Source organism: Lucilia sericata, unplaced genomic scaffold (assembly GCF_015586225.1).
Source record: "Lucilia sericata isolate MDLA Ls3-8-SP2 unplaced genomic scaffold, ASM1558622v1 Contig001046F_arrow, whole genome shotgun sequence".
NCBI lineage: Eukaryota > Metazoa > Arthropoda > Insecta > Diptera > Calliphoridae > Lucilia > Lucilia sericata.
In genome coordinates, this window is record NW_023995025.1 from 90882 (window position 1) to 112292 (window position 21411).

General features: G+C 29.6%; 1 protein-coding gene across 1 annotated transcript in view; it reads right to left on the reverse strand.

Moving 5' to 3' along the window:
- Positions 1 to 21411, reverse strand: part of LOC119609725 (protein BCL9 homolog) — a 119849-nt gene that overhangs the window by 85309 nt on the left and 13129 nt on the right. Inside the window, exon 3 of the mRNA XM_037964617.1 lies at positions 5058 to 5312. Coding sequence (XP_037820545.1) covers positions 5058 to 5312 — 255 coding nt within the window. The remainder of the gene's footprint in view (positions 1 to 5057; positions 5313 to 21411) is intronic.

A 21411-nucleotide genomic window follows, 5' to 3' on the forward strand; every position in this document is an offset into this window, starting at 1 on the left:
TATACAACAGATTACAGGTTTTGAAATAAAAATAGTTTTCCGCTGGAAAATATACAGTGGTGGAAAAAATAATAGAAACGACTTTATTTTGTTGTGAAAACTAAATTTTCTCAAAAGGTGCCAGTTATAATTTGATGATTTGTATATTAAATAAAAGGTATTTAGGTCTACTTTCCTATGATAAATGGAGTTTGTAAGTTTTTTTGCTCTATCGTTTTTTATTGCTATTTAAAAAATTTGGCATTGGAAAAAATAATAGAAACGATTCACAGTATTACACTGGGGACATAAGCTGAGATTTCTTAAACTACGTTTAGTACTTATTTTTAAAAATTTTAATTATAAATGAAATTCTTAATATAAAAGTATACTTTTTACTTTAATTTTTATGTTAACATTTGATTTTTGAAGTTTGATTGACCATATGGATCCTGAAAGCTGAATCAGAGGCCCGACTTTCAAGTTTTCTTAAATAAGAATTTCAGATAGTGAAAGAAATGTCTTCTAATGGTTAAATTATCTAAAAAATTAGTTTTTTTTTTTTTGCAATTCGACCTGTTCTTGGTGGTTAAAAAGGGGCGTTGTGAAAAAAACATACATAACATAAAGAACCGAGGAATTTCAAATTTTTAAAATTAAATACAAAACGCAGTTAGCTGAGATTTCTTAATCTCAGCTTATGTCCCCAGTGTAATACTGTGAATCGTTTCGATTATTTTTTCCAATGCCAAATTTTTAAATACCAATAAAATACGATGGAGTAAAAAAACTTACAAACTCCATTTATCATAGGAAAAATACCTTTTATTTAAGATACAAATCACCAAATTGTAACGGGTACTTTTTGAGAAAATTTAGTTTTCACCACTATATAAAGTCGTTTCTATTAATTTTTCCACCACTGTAAGTGATGGGAGTAATATATACGGATCTACAACAATATAACTTTGATAAAAAATTTTGATATGCTTTTCTATAGCGTAGTAAACTACATCATGTTTTTTTATATTTAGCCTAGAAATTTGGTGTTATAGATTTTATTCTAAAAGTGAACATAAAAATGTGGGTAGCATCCAATCAATATCATATAGTCATTTTTAACTTCTAAGGTTAGACCTATTAATAATTATATAGTTTAGTTTAGTAATTATGTAGTGAAAGAGTAATAAAAGAATCTCATATATATTTATGATTATATATTATATGTTTTGAAGATGTAATGTGTCGTACTGTTCATTCCACAACATTCATTATAACAGATTTCATGAAAATCGGATTATTACATTTTGTATGCTTTGACGTAAATTTGGTATAATAATGGTTTTACAAAAAGTTGGCGTAAAAAGGAGCGTGGCGTCCGATCCAGATCTTATATAGTTTATAGTTCCTCCTGAGGTCAGACCTATCGGTATACCAAATCGGTTCAGTAGTTTTCTGTAAGTCTGGAATGAAAATTTTGTATAACAATTATACAGAAAAAAGTGACCATAAGAACAATCATGAATTTATATAGCCTATTGTTCCAATTTAGAATAGAAGTGTGTGTACCTACTTTTTGAAAAGAAAATTTTGAGATACATATATTTTTTTTAGTCTGTCAAGCAGGGGTGTTAGATATGACGATTTTACGCCTTTTTTTTTTTTTGTAAATTTAGCCAAAAAAATTACGATTATTGATACAAAAATTCCCTATTTTGACAATTTGTTAAATTTTTAATGAAAAAAGTAATATTTATAGTTGTTTTATTAATCTCATTATTAAAATTTACTTTGTCTTTCATTTATGTTTTTAACAATATATAACAAGATAATGATGAAAAATTATGGAGTATTAACACAAAAATTAAGAAGTTTCGAATATCAGTTTATGAATTGCGTATAATTAAAATAAATTTTAAAAAATTAGCGATGAAGTGATGAAGTTAATTTATTTAAAAAAAGGTTATAGTAACATCTTTCGACTAAATTTGCTACTTGTACAAAGGACGAACCATAATGAAAATACATAGTTAAAATCGGTCTATAATATGTACATATGGGCAATTTCATGTCAAGTGACCCAACTCAAAAAATCGATTTTGACGAAATTTGCACCAAGATTAGTTAATACTATTGAATAGTACGTCAGACACAAATTTTCAGAAAATTGTATAAGCTTCTTTCAAACAAAAAAAGACCCATTATGAAAAAAAAAATAAATATCTGCACTCCTTTGGAAACCACCTCCATTGGGCGCTTAAACTTGCAAATATCCCATTCGCATCCCATTATGGGACTATAAAGCCCTTCAAGGAAATTGTATAAGCTTTTTTTAAGCAAAAAAAGGCCCATTTAAATTTTTTTTTTTTAATTAAAAAAAAAAAAAAAATTTTTAATTAAAAAAAATTAAAAACATATTTTTTGGAAAGAATGAAATGAAATAGCTATCTGAACTCCTTTTGCTATGACTAATAGGTGCAAAGTTACACTCATTTGAATAAAACCCTTTATGACCAAAGTGTCCAACTTTGACCCCGGCAGTTCTTGACCGATAGAGCTGAAAATTTGTGTCTGACCTATTATCCAATAGTACTAACCTTAGTGAAAATTTCGTCAAAATCGATTTTTTGACATGAAATTCCCCATATGTATATCAAACATGTATATCAATTTTAATAGGTCGTTTAAAACCACAATACCGACAAGGGATGATTGGGCCGCGAACACTATCTTAAGGGATGACGTGAACTCAATCTACACTGATGGTTCAAGGACAGAAAGAGGCACCGGATCTGGAATTTTCTCCAAAAATCTGGATCTTCTGACACATGCTCGGTCTTTCAGCCAGAGACTGCCATACAAGAGCACAGACTATTTTATCTTGGTATAGCTCTTTTCCATCATTAGGACTGTCTCAGAGATGCGTCACTAGTAAATATGATCGGATTGGTTCCTACGGGGACCACAGGACGAAATATTTGTTCAACGAAATAAGGGAGCGAAATATTTGTTCGATTTCTAAAACATTCAATAGACAATAGACTTTCAATCAACGGACTGATTATTATTACATAATATTGCTAATTGCATCATGTCACGTCACACATAACGGCTTGTACAAAAATTCAGAAAAAAACATTTTTTTGGTTCTAAAAGTTGAAAAACAATATAAATAGCAATAAAAACGCTTTGAACCAAATAAACAGGTGGAACTCTATTTTTGTCACATCACGTCACGCACTTATCACTTCTCAAATATAGAGCTATTGGAACCCTAAATAGAACTTTTCATCTATCTGTACCCAGCAAAAATAAAACGAAGTACTTCCAAAAGAAAAACATTTATCACTTCTAAAGTAGCACTAAGTGATTTGTTTACCTTCTGTGGAAGTGATGTTTAATGACTTCCGAAGAAGCGAAAATATTTATATTATTTCAATGCTGAAGATATATTATTGTGTTCTTCCATTTTATTAGTTAAAAAATTTTATTTTTGTGCTTTTGTATTAAATGTGTCTATATCCCTATATTATTTAAGTCGAATTAATTGTATTCTATAATGCGACAATTTTACTTCCAAATAACTTCCAAAAAAGAACATAAAAATTACTTCATGAGAATAACTTCAGAAGTAGTGAATTTGGATTCAAATAAAAAGGACATCCCTCCTACGATAAGCCTGTGTTAAAATCATCACTTCTGCAGGTCTTTTTCAGTACTTCCATAGAGTAAAATCTACTTCTTTTTCGCTTCTTTGGGAGTTCTTTTTTTGCTGGGTATTAATTATTTAAATTTAAACAAGTAAGAGAGCTATATTCGACTGTGCCGAATCTTATATACGCTTCATCGTAGTGTATTTAAAAAGTATAAATTTTATAAAATTTTAATTTATTTTATTTTTTTTCCGAGTATATCATTATTATAGCAATAGCAAAACAAAAACGCTAAACGAAATAAACACACAAAAAACATAATACACAAGGCAGTAAAACCAACAGACATTCAAAAATACGAAACGAAATACACACTTATACACTATATATATATATATATATATATATATATATATATATATATATATATATATATATATATATATATATATATATATATATATATAGTATAAAAAGGTCTCATTTTTGTGATAAACTTTCTTTAAGGTCCCTTTTCTTGTTTAATTATGATGAATTGATATAAATAATATTATTTGCAGCAGAGATTGTCCGCTTCATTTGATATTAATATTAAAACCAAATTTTTTATATAAATTTGGAATTCCATCTATTGAAATCGTATGTCATTTAAACTATAAGATCCTTTTACAGAGGCATAAGAGCTGATTATTAAAAACTGAGTACACAGAGTTAATACAAATGGTCCATAGTTTCCTGTAAACGTAGATTTTTTTATGTGTAAAAATTACTGTTGCACGGTGTGGTATTTAAAAAATCAATAATTTTAATCTGTTTTAGCTTGAGGATGTTGGTTACAGTAGTTTCTTCTATTTTTTTATTTATTTTTTTTTTTTTCAAATAAAAAAAATTGAATTTATATCTTGCTCTAAGCTAAAATGTCGCAAAATATCTTCTGCATATCAAATTTCTTTAATCTGCTTCAACAAAAACTTCTTCATTTTATCGTTACTAGTTAATTTACGATAAAATTGTTTGTTTTTTGCTTTTTCGACTTTGAAAAATTTCGTGTGTGACAATATCGTGAAGTTTTTTTCATATAACATGACTTTTAATAGCACGTGCTTATATCAAAAATGGACTATAAAGTAATCTTTTTATATGAAATTGATCGACAGAGACATTTAAATCTAATAAAATTGACAGTATTACTAATATGACTATAACAGTGATGACTATAAATGAAAACTATTGTGTGTATATTCAATCAAATAAGTATTTGATTTTTTTTAATTAAGGACTTTCTGTTATATTTATACGATAGATCATATACATGTTATAATATTATTGTAATTAAGAGATTATCTTGATGCTCCGTTTGGACCCAAAATATTATATTTTCAAACGTATTATCAAGATGATCTACAGACTTTTAGAAGCACTTACTGGTAGTGGAGCCCGGATTGTCACCGCATTCATTAATCTGATTTCCAACCATTGAACCAAAGCCTACTGGAGACATATTGGGTGGTGATAATGAAGTTTCTTCTTTTTTTACTAAATCCTTTTCATCCTTCACAATAGCTGTAGCAGGTAAACCAGCTTTTATGTTATTAATAGAATTCTGATTTGATAATGATGTATTTGCAGAAGCATTTACTGATGATGAACTTGTGTTGGATGATGAACTATTTGATTTATCTGAAAAATTAAAAAAACGTTTCAAGAAAAGCCACATTGCATGACATTTTACAATTTCTTAAACTATAAAAAGTCTTTTCAATAAATTATCGTATTTAAAAAGTAAATAAGAGTTTAATATATTTCTCATCTGAATTTTTAACATATCAAATTGTTTTTTGGTTGGTTTTGACGTTAACAACAAATCACAAATCACTTTCTAAAAGACATTTTTGGAAACAGATGTTAATGTTGATGTTATGTTAACCATCTGGTACAGACGTGGATTTTTCCTAACTATTTAACTGACGTGGTGTCTACCAGACACCATTTTTTGAAAGCTTATATTTTCTAAGATGTTTTTTAACCTACTAAAAATAATTATGTTAATAGTTTAAGAGTCTAGGTTGTTATTTATTATAATATTTTTTATTTCTATGACAGGCACGCAGTATCTTGACTTGGTGGAAATTGTTTTTTTAGCCGTTTTTTTATGAGCTTCCATGATTTAGGGAATTCCTACCTTTTGGTATTTTGAGTTATTATTTGGAAGGATTTAAATCTTTGTTGTATGTACTACTTTTAATAATTTTTTTTCAAATTATTTTACAATTCTTTTTATTACTAATTTATTTTTTTAATTATTTGTTATATGAATATATTTTTTTGTAAAGTATACATACGGTGACCAGACGTTCTGTATTATACAGAACAGTACTGTATTTTAGAACGCTGTTATGTATAAATTATTCTTTGCTAAAAAACGTGAAAATGTTCTGTATTTGTTCCGTATTTCGTTATTGTTTCACTTTTACAAAAATATTGAAAAATTCTGACTCAAATGTAGGTAACAGAGTTTTTCTATCTATATCTAATATATCCATTCAACTATAAATATTTAATATTTGCTTTCTTTTTGTACTTTATCAATTAATAAATTTTTATTTTTTTAACACAGAAAAAAATTAATACATAACTGGAATGAATCCTATATATTAGGGAGATCGACCCGGTTTTTCCCGACCGGTTTTTATCGTGTTTTTAAGATTGATGATCTCGGTTATTTGAAAATTGACCATTTTCGAATATCGAATAATCCGGTTTTTCAATAATAAAATACCGGTTTTTATATTTTTGCACTTTTTGTATATGACATGCAATAAGGGAATTTTCAAACATTTTTCTGTGTGTAATATTTTATAAATATTTGGCAACCATGATTTTTAATGAAGAAATGTCAATCAAAACAAAGTGTAGCAAACGTCAAAAAACATATGGTTAATAAAAAGCGCAAATAATTTTATTTGTAGTAAAAATTTAAAACAATTAGTTTTCAATAATATATATGTGTTTGATAAAGGTATAAGTAATTTGTTTGCCAAAATATAAAAAAACATTAAATATATGTTTATATGTAGATGCCCTCAGAAGTGTGGAAATTTTTTGAACACGATGGAAAAGACAAGGCTCGTTGCCTTCGGTGTCCTAAAATATTATGCTGTAAAGGATCTTCGACGTCTGGACACCTAAATCATATCAAGCATGTACATAAAATAGATATAAAAACTCTTCAAGAACAACTGGACTCCATTCCCAGTTGTTCTAAGTCACCAAAAAACACCCTGGAAAAGTACATAACAAAAACAGAAACAATCGGCGAAATACTTAGCCGATGTGTTGCCGCAGATGGTTTATCGGTGAAGGCATTGAGAAAATCCAAAGTGGTATTGGCATATTTACATGCAAGAAATTTGAATATGCCTGCGGAATCTACCATTTGGGAAAAAATTTATAAATTTTATATTGAAAAACAAGAAGAACTAAAAATCAAAATTATTGAAAAAAAAAACAAAACAATGTAAGATTCTCAATAGTGGTTGATGAATTATAATCCAGAAAAAAAATCGTTTGAAATTTATAATCTTGGACTCGAAGAAATTAAAGTGAAGCCTACCGCAAATAATTTGGAAGAAGTTATTAAAAATAAACTTAATGAATTTTCCTTAAATATTAAAACAGATATCGTAGCATCAACTCATGATGATGCGGCAGTGATGCAAAAATATGGACGCAATATAACTGCTGAATCTCAGCTCTGTATAAATCATGCTATTCATCTCTGTGTGGCGGACACAATTTATAAAAAGAAAACTAGCAACATAGTAACAGTAAATGAAAATTCAAGTTCTGATGAATCAGTATTTGGTGATCAAAATTTAGAAGAGACGGTTATTTATGAAATTGATGAAAATTCTGAATTAAACGGAAATATTGCATATGTAATAAATCATGTGAAAATGTTCAACAAATCCAGCGAAAAACAAAATATTCTGCAAAAATATGTCAAAGAACAAGAAAATAAAGAGCTTAAACTAGTTCATGACGTTAGACACAGATGGAATTCGATGTTAAAAATGATTTCGCAATTTTTGAAAATTTATAAATGTGTAAACCATGCACTTTTAGAACTGGGCCTTATTCCATTTACTGAAAATGATATAAAAATCTTGAATGAACTTAATAATACTTTGAAACCTTTAGAAGTTGCCATTAATGAATTGTCCAAAAATTCGACAACCCTAGTTGAAGCTGAAGGTATTTTTAAGTTTTTGTTTACAAAATTTTCAAAAATGCATAATACTTTTTCATATGAGTTATTAGATTGTTTAAAACGGCGCATTACAGAACGACGTAATAAAATTTTGAATACTTTAATATTGTATTTAAGCACAGGAAGCTTTCCGGTTAGCGATTCCTTTTTTAAGTATTCTAACAAAACTGAAACAAAAGAATTCGCAACCCAATTATATGATCGTTTGTTTAGTGTAACAGATGACACTGAGTCAGATTCAGATCAAGATCTTGAGAATAGTAATGATTCTGAACATAATTTGGAATACGAATTAAACAATGCAATTAAAAATATGCAAACAAAAAATAACTCTTCTAAAGCTAGTCATAAAGAAAATATTTTGGAAGATTTTTTTTATTTAGACAAGTGTCATAAAAGATCTGAGAGGCTTGACAAACTACTTAATTCTTTATACTCTATATGTCCAACAATCATCCTAAGTGAAAGATCGTTTTCAATATCAAGTTTTATAAAAACTAAAGAAAAAAATAGATATACATCAAAACATTTGAATTGTATACTGTTTTTAAAAGATTATTTTAGGAGAAATAACTAAAATGTAAATATTTAACAAATATTTAATTGATTCTCAGCCATAATAAGATCTCTTTTTTAATAGTGAATTATTTTATAAATATTTAGTTATATGTATACTATCTACATATTTTTATGTTATGTATTATTTTAGAACTAAAAATGTAAAATGAATTATTTTTATTTCATTATTTTCTGAATAAAAAAACTCACATTTTATTTGTTTTATTTCCTTTGAATGAAACCGGTTAACCGGTTTTGAAAAAAATGATAAACCGAAAACCGGTTTTTTAAAATGCCATTTTTCCGATAATCCCGAAAAAAGGTTTTTAAAAAAAGTCGAGTAATCGATCTCCCTACTATATATATATATATATATATATATATATATATATATATATACAGTTAATCACAAAAATAAGTATACAGAAATACTGACGATTGGTTTTTTTAAAAAAAAGATATTATTTTTTCAAAAAACAAAAAAGTGACACATTTATTTATTAAAAACAATTATGATAATTATTATTTACTACTTTTTTTATTCATATTTTGGTTCTTTGAGTTCTCATTTAAGCTGAAGTTAAAAAGGTGCAAAATTTACGTCACAAAAGTAAGTATACAGATCATTTCAGTATATATTTGGTTTAATGATATTAACAAAATTTATAAAAATTTTACTTGTATTAATATAATTACTTTTTAATAAAATATTTTTTTACACAATAACTTGGAAAACATCTACTTTTAGTTCCGAAATCTTGAAATTTGGGCCGATTGGCTCCTGAATTAATTAGTAGAACAGTTTTTTCTCATTTCTACTATTTTTTTACACTTTAGACACCGGATATTGGATCTGGTGGTCATTGAACCCTCCAAATGATGCATTGGAAATATTATTTTTAACTTTTGAAAAGAGTTGTTATTTCGAAATTAATGTTATGTGCATGGATTTGGCTATTTTGAACACAGTACGTTCTTAAAAAACCGAAACTTAACTCCGATTTCTTAAGACTTATAACATAAACTTTAAAATTTGGATAATTCTATATATTTCCTTTAATTTAATTTTCCTTTAATTTAGGTTTTCGAAATACTCCGATTTAATGCTACCAATCATATCTTGATATAGTCGATACAATAACCATGTTTTATGGATCGGAAATTTTATTTGTTCTAGCAACAAATTAAGATGTATCCGTGTTCAAAATTGTTCAATTCGTATTCATACCACCAATTGAGCCTGATTTAATGTAAAAATCTTACTATTTTGGACAATAATCAATTTCAGAACCGATATGTAGTGTAAGTTATTGACGTGGTCACCATTTGACGATTATTGGTAGTATTTAGGAGTGTGTAATGGATGATTGGAACAAAAAAACTTGTTTTAATTAATGGATACTAGTGCAAATATTATTTATATCGCATTTTAAGATATATATTTTAGGAAATCGCCATTAAATATCGAATATGAACGCTATACTATGTTAAAAACGGCAATGTTCCGCAATGGAGTGCAATTATTGTAAAGAAACAATTAATTTAAAAGTTAAAATATCGTCTTTTAATGTATCATAATGAACAAACGAGGGATGTTATTGAATACCCGATCCAAAACTCCGGGGGTTTAAATAGTCAGATGTTCTTAAATAGGAAAAAATGCTCCTATAAATAATATTCAGATCAATTACCAAAAACTTCAATTTTTCGGAACAAAAAGTGAATTTTTTCCATGTTATAGTGTACAGAATATTTTATTATAAAATAATTACATTCAAACAGGTAAAATTTTCATGAATTTTGTTAATATCATTAAGCCAAATACATATTGAAATTATCTGTATACTTACTTTTGTGACGTAAATTTTGCACCTATTTAACTACACCTTAAATGAGAACTCAAGTAACCAAAATAACCCGGAAAAAAGTAGTGAATAATAATTATCATAATTGTTTTTAATAAATAAATGTGTTACTTTTTTGATTTTTGAAAATACAATATCCTTTTTTAAATAAAAGCAAGCAATATATATATATATATATATATATATATATATATATATATATATATATATATATATATATATATATATATATATATATATTCCAAGGAAAAAAAAACGCAATTTTGTTCTTTTTAAAGGAATTTGAAATCAATGAGCCCAAATTTTTCATGATTTTGTGCAGAATTTCTCATAATTGTTTTAGAGTTTTATCATTCATTTGCATGTACTTTTTGAAACAGCAACAAAATCTGTTGAAATTTTGTACGGTTAATGGCACGTATTTTTCAAATTAATATAGTGCCCCCGAAGACTTTTGCCTCTTTACATCAGGGGCATTACAATTCAAAGTACAATGTGACCTAATTTAAAATGAACAGTTCTTTAAATCTACTGCGCATGGAAAAAATAAAAAAATAGTTTGAAAGTGTCCTTAGTTCCCTACCAGTGATTGAAAATGCTGATTTCAGTAAGTTTCTTAAATTTTTTTACAAATTAATCAAAATTTCCTAATTAAGCTCATTTTTAATTTCTAAATTTTTAGGGGACTTTTTGGTCCAGAAACTGACTTTAAGGATTAAAAAAAGGCAGAAAAATATTATAACTATTTTATCGTTATAAGCAAAATTTTGATATCTATTTCAAGAAAAGTCATTACAGATAAAAAAATATTCTCTTTACTTTTCGAAGAAACCCGGTCAACGCCGGGTACACGCAGCTAGTAATAAATATATATGAGACTCTTTTTTTTACTCTTTCACTACATAGTTACTAAACCTATTTACATAAATTTCGGCATATTAATAGGTCTAACCTCAGAAGTTAAATATTATTCTTTATGATATTGATTGGTTGCTACGCACATTTGTATGTTCACTTTTAGAATAACAGCTATAACTGCAAATTTCTAGGCTAAATACAGTGAATCAATTAAGTAATTTGCCTATGTAAAATTTTATAAATTTTAAGAAAAAACTTTATCTGAACAATTATTTTTAGCAAAATAAAACAATTTGTTTGTTGTATTTTTTAAAGAATATCTTATATTTTAATAAAATACCATAAAAAGTAAAATCGTGATATTAATTAACGAGATTTTTGATCAAATGTGAACGTATTGTTAATTTTTAAGGTCAATAAAGTATTTTGCTTTTTTAGGTTTTTTGTTCATTTTTTTAATATTGCTGCATTATTTTATAAAATTTAATATTTTTATTTCTCCTATGTATTAGAATAACATTTTTTAGATATTTTAGTAGTGGAGTGACTAAGTTTGGACATTTCTTAACCGATTTACTATCCTATATACCTATAAGAATTTTTCAATATTTGACTTAACTTGAAATCCATCGTTTCTTTGAATTAATTTCAAAAATAATTAGTAATTTTGAATTGGATACATGATAAAAAATTTTAGTGGGGTATAAATCTATAGATTATAACATAAATAATCTGGTTTTTTGGTCGTTTTGTATTGATAAACTACATTACGGAAACCCCATCAATTTGGGGAGTACTGTGTGAATTTTATTTAGAATTGTATAATATTGATTCTTATTCAATAAAGCTAACACTAAGTACCATCCTAGCCACTCTAAGTATGGGGATATCACCGTATACCACTACAGAACTTTTACATGCTAGAATTTTGATATTTTACCTCATATTTTGAATGCATTATTTTATGAATAAAATACAGTAGGCGTAGCTGGATTTGGATAGTTATTCTTGATTTGGGTTCTAACTATATATAAGTGTATGTATTAGTTGAAAAATATTGCTTTTGTGGATCTTAGGTGATGAGAACCGCCTCTATTTGTAAATATCTAAATTAAGTATTTTTCCCGTACCACACGATAGTTCACTTTATATTGTTTCGAAGCAACCTAAGGTCTGTTTAGAGGTCTAAATTTAAAAATAGTGTTCTTTTAAGTTCGTATATGGACTTTGGGGAAGATAAATGAGGACTTCAATGGTTGTTGCTTGAATACAAGTCGCTCTCCTTTGTCAGTTAAAGATTTTGAATGACAACTCAGTGCGTTTTTTTAAATAATTCTTTGTGTTATTTCATCAATTTCTATATTTTATATTTTTTAATGATTGATTAACCTTCTCATAATTGAATTTCATTGATTTATACTTGTCCTAAAAATCTAAACTTGTTTTTTATATTGGAATTGCCTCATTATTTCCTTTTAAACATTTTTAACGCAAATAACTACACAGTTTCACACAATGAGGATATGATTTTTGAAAATTACAATTGAAAAATACTTAACACGTGTTCTTTTAACAATAAAACAATAAATTCCAAAAAGCAATTAAAAAATAATTTGAAAAACCCAACGAAATTAACTGGAAATTTCAATATGCAAAATACTTTATTGACGTGCAAAGTATGATGAAAAATAATAAAATGCAACAACAAATGCACCAAAATTATTATTTTAATATTTTTTCTTGGTTTTCCCATTCTACACAATCTCTATTTTCAATTGCAAACCATAAATTTACTTTTTACTTGTTTTTTTTGAATTTTATTTATGAACAAAAAACAAAATTCTCTTAAAAAAAGGTAGGCAAAAAACTTAGTTGATTCACTGTATAAACAAAAACATTAACCAATTTTCAAGAAATTTGGCAACAGATAGTGTATTTTAGGCAGAGACTGAAAATAACTGGGCCACATAACCAAAGTGAATGAATTGCGATTTATTTTTGTTTTTTAAAATAAATCACTCAGAATAACAGTTATAAAATGATTTTTACTTAAATGGAATAGTATAACCTTTACTACTTTTGTTTTGTTACTTATGGTTTTGGCTGAGCACTTGGTTTTTGTATTCCTTTTTTCTCTTGCTTATATGAGAGTGGGAGAATATATTGTTGTTGTTTGCTATGATTTTTTAAGATTACAAATTCCGAAATTAAAGCCTTTTGCCTCTATACACCAGGGCCACTACAATTCAAAGTACAGTTTGAACGAGTTTAAACTGAAATCTTTAAATCTAATGCACATGGGAAAAATAAAACAACTAATTTGAAAGTGCCCTTAGTTCCCTACCAGTGATTGAGAATGATGATTTCAGTTTAATTTCTCAAAAAAAGTTTCCTAAATGTTTCTAAAAATTAGTCAAAATTTCCTAATTAAAGTTAATTTTAAATTTTTAAGGGACATTTTGGTCCAGAAACTGACTTTAAGTATTAAACAAAATGCAGAAAAATATAATAACTATTTTATCGTTATAAGCTAAATTTTGACATCTATTACAAAAGGTGTAGTCATTAGAGATAGAAAAATATTCTCTTTACTTTTAGATGAAACCCGGGCAACGCCGGGTACCCGCAGCTAGTACATATACTATAAGAAGTGAATATCATTCTTATAGTATATGAGAATTATTATTTAGGTAGTTAAAATTTTAATCAAAAATTTATTTTTATTTGAAAACTCTAAAATGTTTGGAGGCCCTTAACATACTTAACGATTAGATCCGTATATATTACTGCCATCACTTATATTTTCCACCGGAAAACTATTTTTATTTCAAAATCTGTAATCTGTTGTATATCCTCAGAAAATAACAATTTTCAAAAGAGATTCGGATGTAGTGTCCTACGATCGAGAAAACTATAAACTATATTAGATCTTGAAGGAATGTCTACGACGCCACTTTTGTATGAAGAAAAAAAATTACTGAACAAAAACCGCTCCTAAAATAGGGTAAATAATATATTTATATAAAATTTTTCACAAAAATTTTATAATCCATCTAGAAAATCATTCATATCTCCCCTTAAAATTTCTATTTATATAACTCTTTAAAAATATACCTTAAATACATAACTCTCAATTCGAGAAAACAATAATGATCCGTAATCATTCATATTTTCCATACAAATCGATTTTTATATCAAAAATATAAAATTTAAATTTATTGTTAAATAAAGATAACAATAAAAATCAGCAATAAGTTAAATAAACCATCAAACAATTATCTTGATATAAATTCGGTTGCCATTTTTTATACCCTTCACCTTCGTGAGAAGGGTATATATAAGTTTGTCATTCCGTTTGTAATTTCTATAATATAATTTTCCGACCCCATAAATTATATATATTCTGGATCCTTATAGGTAGCGGAGTTGATTAAGCTATGTCCGTCTCTCTGTCTGTCTGTGTGTTTGTTGAAATCAGTTTTAGAGGACCTCAGATATCGGCGAGATCCAAATCTTCAATAATTCTGTTAGACATGCTTTCGAGAAGATCGCTATTTAAAATCAGCAAAATCGGTCCATAAATACCAGAGATATGAGCAAAAATCCGAGACAACCTCTGAAAATTTCATAAAAAAAGACTATTTTTTTCATGCTTTGATATAAGCAACAACAACAACACTGCTTATTCATTGAGTATTCGTTTCATATGTTTGGATGGCTGTGTGTTTCATTTCCTTGTGTTGTTTCATATTGTTGGTTTCATTGCGTTGAGTATTTTGTTTTTGCTTTTTTTATGAGTTTTTCGTTTCGTATGTTTCATTGCCTTGTGTATATTGTTTTTGTTTTTTGGTGTATTCAGTTTCGTATGTTTGGATGTCTGTTGGTTTCATTGCGTTGTGTATTTTGTTTTTGTTTTTTGTGTATTTCGTTTCGTATTTTTGGATATCTGTTGGTTTTACTGCTTTGTGTATTTTGTTTTTGTGTGTGTTTATTTCGTATAGCGTTGTTGTTGTTCGTTTTGCTATTGCCATAATAATGATATAAATTAAAATTTTATAGAATTGAATTTTTTTAAATACACTGTGCTGAAGGGTATATAAGATTCGGCACAGCCGAATATAGCACTCTTACTTGTTAAATGCAGAGTTTTATCAACTGCTTGTACTTTTTCAAACAGCAAAAAATCGCTTGAAATTTTGTGCGGTTAATGGTACGTATTTTTGAAATAAATAAAATGCTCGCGAAGACTTTTGCCTCTTTACACCAGGGGCACTACAATTCAAAGTATGACCTAATTTAAATTGAACAGTTCTTTAAATCTACTGCACATGGAAAAAATAAAACAAATAATTTGAAAGTGTCCTTAATTACCTACCAGTGATTGAAAATGCTGATTTCAGTATAACTTTTCAAAAAAAAGTTTCTTAAATTTTTCTACAAATTAGTCAAAATTTCCTAATGTAAGCTCATTTTCAATTTCTAAATTTTTAAGGGACTTTTCAATCTCGAAACTGAATTTAAGGATTAACAAGTAAAAGTGTTATATTCGGCTGTGCCGAATCTCATATACCCACCATCAAACCGTAGATTCGTAGAGAGATTTTGGTGGAGATATTTTTGTTCATAATAGATTTACTTACGTTAAATTTCATCGCTATACTCGTACTTTTAAGCCATTTATGAGCGTTAGAGTAATTTTCTAAAGGGGACCTTATAGGGGCGGGGTACGGTCAATTATCGACCGATCCACATATAATTTATTAGGGAAGTTTTGGCTCGTAAGAAACTTACTTGTGTCAAATTTCATCGCTGTACTCGTATTTTTAAGGTAGTAATGAGCATTATAGTAATTTTTTGATGGGGATCGTATATGTAGACCGATCCAAATAAAAATTTGGTAGAGAGATTTTGGCTAGTAAGACACTTACTTATGTAAAATTTCATCGCTATACTCGTATTTTTAAGCCAGTAATGAGCGTTAAAGTCATTTTCTGAAGGGGACCTTATATGGGGGGTAGGGTCAATTATGGACCGATCCTCTTAAATTTGGTTGGGAGATTTTGGATCATAGGATCACCGCTACACTCGAACTTTTAACACAGATATGCGCGTTAAAGCTGTTTTTGCCGGTCCACTTGTATGGGGGCTATGCGAAAACGTGGACCGATATGGCCCATTTTCAATACCAAACAAACCTTATAGAGTATATAGAGTATATTTATGCAAAATTTCAAATATCTAGCTCCTCCCGTGTTGACCCAATCGTGATTTCAACAGACAGACGGACATACGGACATTGCTAGATCGTCTTAGAATTTAATAAGGACCCAGAATATATATACTTTTTTGAAATTTGAAACTTCACAAATGGTGCTTTTTCACATATTTTGCTCTTAAAAACTAAGTTAACGAAGTGATCGGGAAAAACTAAAGATATATTCGTACTCTATGGACTATAACAAAACGGAGAATATGAGAACCACTGCATTTATTGGCGTATCACTGTGAAATATTTACGCAAAACCAAAATTAACATTTTCTCAGTATTTTTTTTATGTCCAGCTTTTTAAAGCCCAATGTCCAGCTTTTTGCGAATCGCTGCTTATATTTAAGGTCTTTGTATGGTATGCTGCTTTTAACCATGCTATCGACTATCCGTTCCAAGGTTTTAAGTAGTCACATAGCTAGGTTTCCCTGGTTTGGGTATAAATATTACCCTTGCATCCTGCCATTTAACTGGGATATATGCCAATTTTAAGCATGCAGTGAATATCTGTGACAGATGTACGTAAACCAGTCCCGCCTCCATCCACAAAAGTGCCGGGAAAATTCCATCCGGCCCTGCAGCTTTATAGGGAGCAAAACTCTTGATTGTCCATTTAACCATGTCAATTGTAATAACTATTTCCGTGTTACCCTCCCCTTCCTCCAATATCGGTTCATCTATGTTATTCGATATACCGGGTGGGAAATGAGAATCCATTAGGAGTTTCATTGTCTCCTCCATATCCTCAATCCTCCTGCCCGTGTCATCGATCATAGATTCCGGTTGGACATGAGTTTTGGATAGGAATTTTTTTTATATTCGATACGTCATTGTCATCACAACCTATTACAATTTTCTTATTTTTTCTTTGTGCCTCTACAACCAGTTTCATCAGATCCGACGTTGGTGGTAGTGTCGGAGAATCGAAAGGCAGGTAAACAGATGCAAGGAATATGTTGCCACGACTTTGCTTCAGCACCGTTGCATCCGACGTTGATAATCCTGTTGAGAGGAGAAAACATAAGTTCTTGTGACATAAGATACATGTTCTCGGGCGAGATCCTGTATCAGCGTAGAAAAGTTGGAAATTTGCGTGATTTAATCCAGAAACCTTGTTGCGAATCGTCCAGGGTTCCTGGATTAAAGCTATATGTATTTTACCTGTGTTAATTTTAGCCATCAGAGCGTTGGTAGCTGTCTCGCTCCGATGGAGGTTTATTTGGATAACATCAATCATGGTCATCCATTAAACTGTCTTCCAGCGAGTTGGTGGTCACCTCCTCGCTCTTTGGATTTGACTAATCCGGATAGCCTGAAGTGGCTATTAATGCAGTGGGTACTGTTGATAGCACTGCGGTGTCCTTATCAGGCATAGGAATAGCAGTTAATAGACACATTCCCAATTCTGGAGAGCACTGCTGTTCTGTCTTCTGGCGGGTGAGTGATTTCCTCCTCGCTTTTGGAATTTGACTCCTCAACATTGCCAGTACTTGCTAATGATGCTTTGGGTACTGTCTTAGGTGTTTTAGTGTCCTTGTCGGGGCCGGTTTTGGCAGCCCTTTCAATCGGCGCCTTCCCAATTTTGGAAAGGGCAACTACACTTTCTTCTGGCAAGACTAGCCATGGATTTCTGGTCGATACCTATTACAAATAAAGTTCCCTCAGGTTCTTCTTTCCTGTAAAAGACATCCCATTTTCCACGGCCAGCTCAGCATTTTGACCTCCAAGAATTTCCAGTATACGTTCATTAGCCAGTTTACTGTCCGATCCTTTTATGTAGACAGTGGACTTTAAGAGCACCGGAAGCTCGCTCTTCTTTGCCAGTCCCAGCCTAGCGCCGTACCAGGGAGGAGGGATACTTTCCACCAAGTTCTTTAGGGTGCTAACACATTGGTGAGATGCCAACCTCATCAACATCACGCCCATGCTCTCGCTCTCTATTGGTTGTTTGCCCTTTAAAGCGATTGCATGGTCCACTATCTTATTGTTGACCAGGTCTTCTATTTTACTCTGTTGGTCTATTGGAATTTTGCCTGTCGGATTACCGGCATCGTGAACTGCATAGCAGAGATCGTCCCGGTGCCTACTTCTGGCAACTTTGGCGTAAGATGGCGGCTCTTTTCCTTTTCCTCCGTCTAGCTTCTCCTTCCTCGTTTTTCGGGGCTTCTTTTGAGATTCCCTTACCTTCGAGGTTGATTTCGCCGACTTGTTGGTCTTCGGAATATCTGGCTTGGCGTTGTCACCCTTACTCGCAGGATTCTCACTTGAGATTCCTTTGAGTGAAGTATGGCTTGGCTTCGACTGTGTATTAGAAGACGGGAGCTCTTTTTCTTCTTAGGTTTATTCTCAGTTGTCAACTCCTCGGGAGACCTGATCCTTTTTGCCTCAGATCTTGTGAGAGAGTCCGATTTTTCCTTTCAATTCAAAAAAACTTGTTTGCCCGGAGTTCACATTACAACAAATAATTTCATAAAACAATTGACGAATAAAACAGTAAAAAAACTAGATTTTGTTTGCAGGCAAAGAGGAACATAACAAGAAGAACAATTAATGAGCAACCAAAACAAAAGCCAAAAATATATATGTTTATATTTAGTAAAATTATATATCATTGAATATTGTTTTTCATCAAAATTTTACCACAACAAAATACAAATTACGTTTCAATACCTTGTGCAAGTGGAAAAGAGACAGATGGTGAACCTGCACGTAGCGAAAAGCCTTGGTTGTTCGGAACGGTTTATAGTAATTAAAAAAAAACGCTATAAGTTGGGAAATAACCAAATTATAAATAATTTTCATTAAATTATCGATAAAATTGAAAATTATAGAGAACCCAGTGTGCTTTGCTACCCTAGAATCAATGTATTTAAAAAACACTACGATTTTGAGGATTATAACTATAGTTGTTTTTCAGATACACATTTTTACATTTTGGGGTTGCCACGCAAATTATTGCAAGTTCGCCAATTTTTCCAAACGTAAATTTAGATTTTAATATAACCAATGAATAATTTGAATAATATAATAGTTTAATTCATATGGAAGATGCCAACGTCTCATTGAAAGTCCGCCCATTTTTCTCTAAATATTCAAATAAATGTCAAAGTTTTTAAAAAAAATTTCCTAGCTCTAATAGTTTCACAGATATATGAATTTTTTATTTAATTCATATGGGAGATTCTAATATGCTAGTCCGCCAATTTATTACCCAAATTTTCACATTGATGTCAAAGGATTTTTGCTCTAATAGTTTCCCAGACATACGATTTCTTCTACTTATTTCATATGGGAGGTACCAACACCCCCTAATAAAAATCCGCCCATTTTCCCCAAAATGTTCATATAAATGTTAAATTTCTTCGTGCAAAATTTTAAGATTTTAGGTCTATTAGTTTCCCAGACAAACGACAACGCCAATTTAATTACATGGATGTTAAAGTTGATCTTGCAAAATTTGGGGATTTTAGCTCTAATAGTTTTTCAAATATACGAATTTTTCTGTTTAATTCATATGGGGGTTCCAAGCCCCCCTGATAAAAGTCCGCCTATTTTCCCCAAAATGTTCAGATGAATATTAAAGTTCTTCGTGCAAAATTTTAAGAAGCTAGCTCTATTAGTTTTCCAGATAAACGATTTTTTGTATATTTTATACATATGGGAGGAGAAACGACCCCTCATTGGTAGTCCGCCAATTCTAGACATACAGGAAGAAACGAAAGAAAATTTCAGAAAAATCGGTCCAGTCTTTTAGCTGTCTATAAAGTCCAAACAAACATACAAACACACATTCATTTTTATATATATATGTAGATGGGGGGTGCTACGCTCCCTATGGCTAGTCCTCCAATTTTTCACCAAATAATCTTATGGATGTCAAAATTGTCCATAAAAAATTTGAGGACTCTAGTTGTACCATGTTCCGAGATATTCGACTATTGAAGAAGGGGGCGTGGCAGCCCTCCTACTTGCAATTTCAAAATAAAAAGTAAAAAGTAGCCTATAGTTACTTCCAGATATAGGGGAACACACACTTCCAGATATAGGGGAACACACACACGATTTCAAAAAAATCGCTTCATTGGTTTATCCTCCTATAAGATACAAACAAAAATACATTGATTTTTATATACGTATATATATAAAATAAAACCAGTCATTTAAGCGACTATTTACATTTTTGTATGAGGTGATGACACTCTTTTTCAGAAAATAAACAAATAACAGCTGTTATTTGACGCTGTTTGATCTTACATTTGGTTTGCAAGATCAAATAATTATTTTGACAAAATGATGAAAATTATTTGACTTTTGGTGTTCACATTGATGAAACAATGAGAAAATATTTATTTGCCGGCAAATCAATTTGTTTAATGAAAATCATCCGCATTGCATGAAATACATATTTTATGTGCAGATTCGACAAATAAAGTTTTTTCAATCTTGTTATTTATTAATATTATACACTTTTATTATATAAATTTAATTTTAAACCTAATAAAAATAGTTAAAATTAAAACAAATTGGTAATTTTTTTTTTCTTGCATGATAATAATTTGGCTGCAAAAAATGTCGTCAGTATATTATTGGTTTGATCCACCGACCACCAGTTAGGAGTCGATCGTATATAATTTGGACATCCTCTTTCCGATTCCGAAACCCATATTTCAATATCTGGTACGAGTTCCGAGATATCGGGTGTTAACTTTGGTCTATATCTACAATTTTAAGATTAAATATATATTGTTTTGCTCCATACGCCACTGTTTGACGTATAGACCATAATTTTTACACAAAAATTGAAAACGTTGAAAACAATTAATCACTATTGTTTTGCTTCACTGCCATAACAAAAACGTAGATCAAAGCATACATAACAAGGTGTTTTTAAACTCTTGTTTACATTATTTGTATATGGATTTTGACAGATCTATTACAATGAGTGTTATTTTTGCAGCTTAA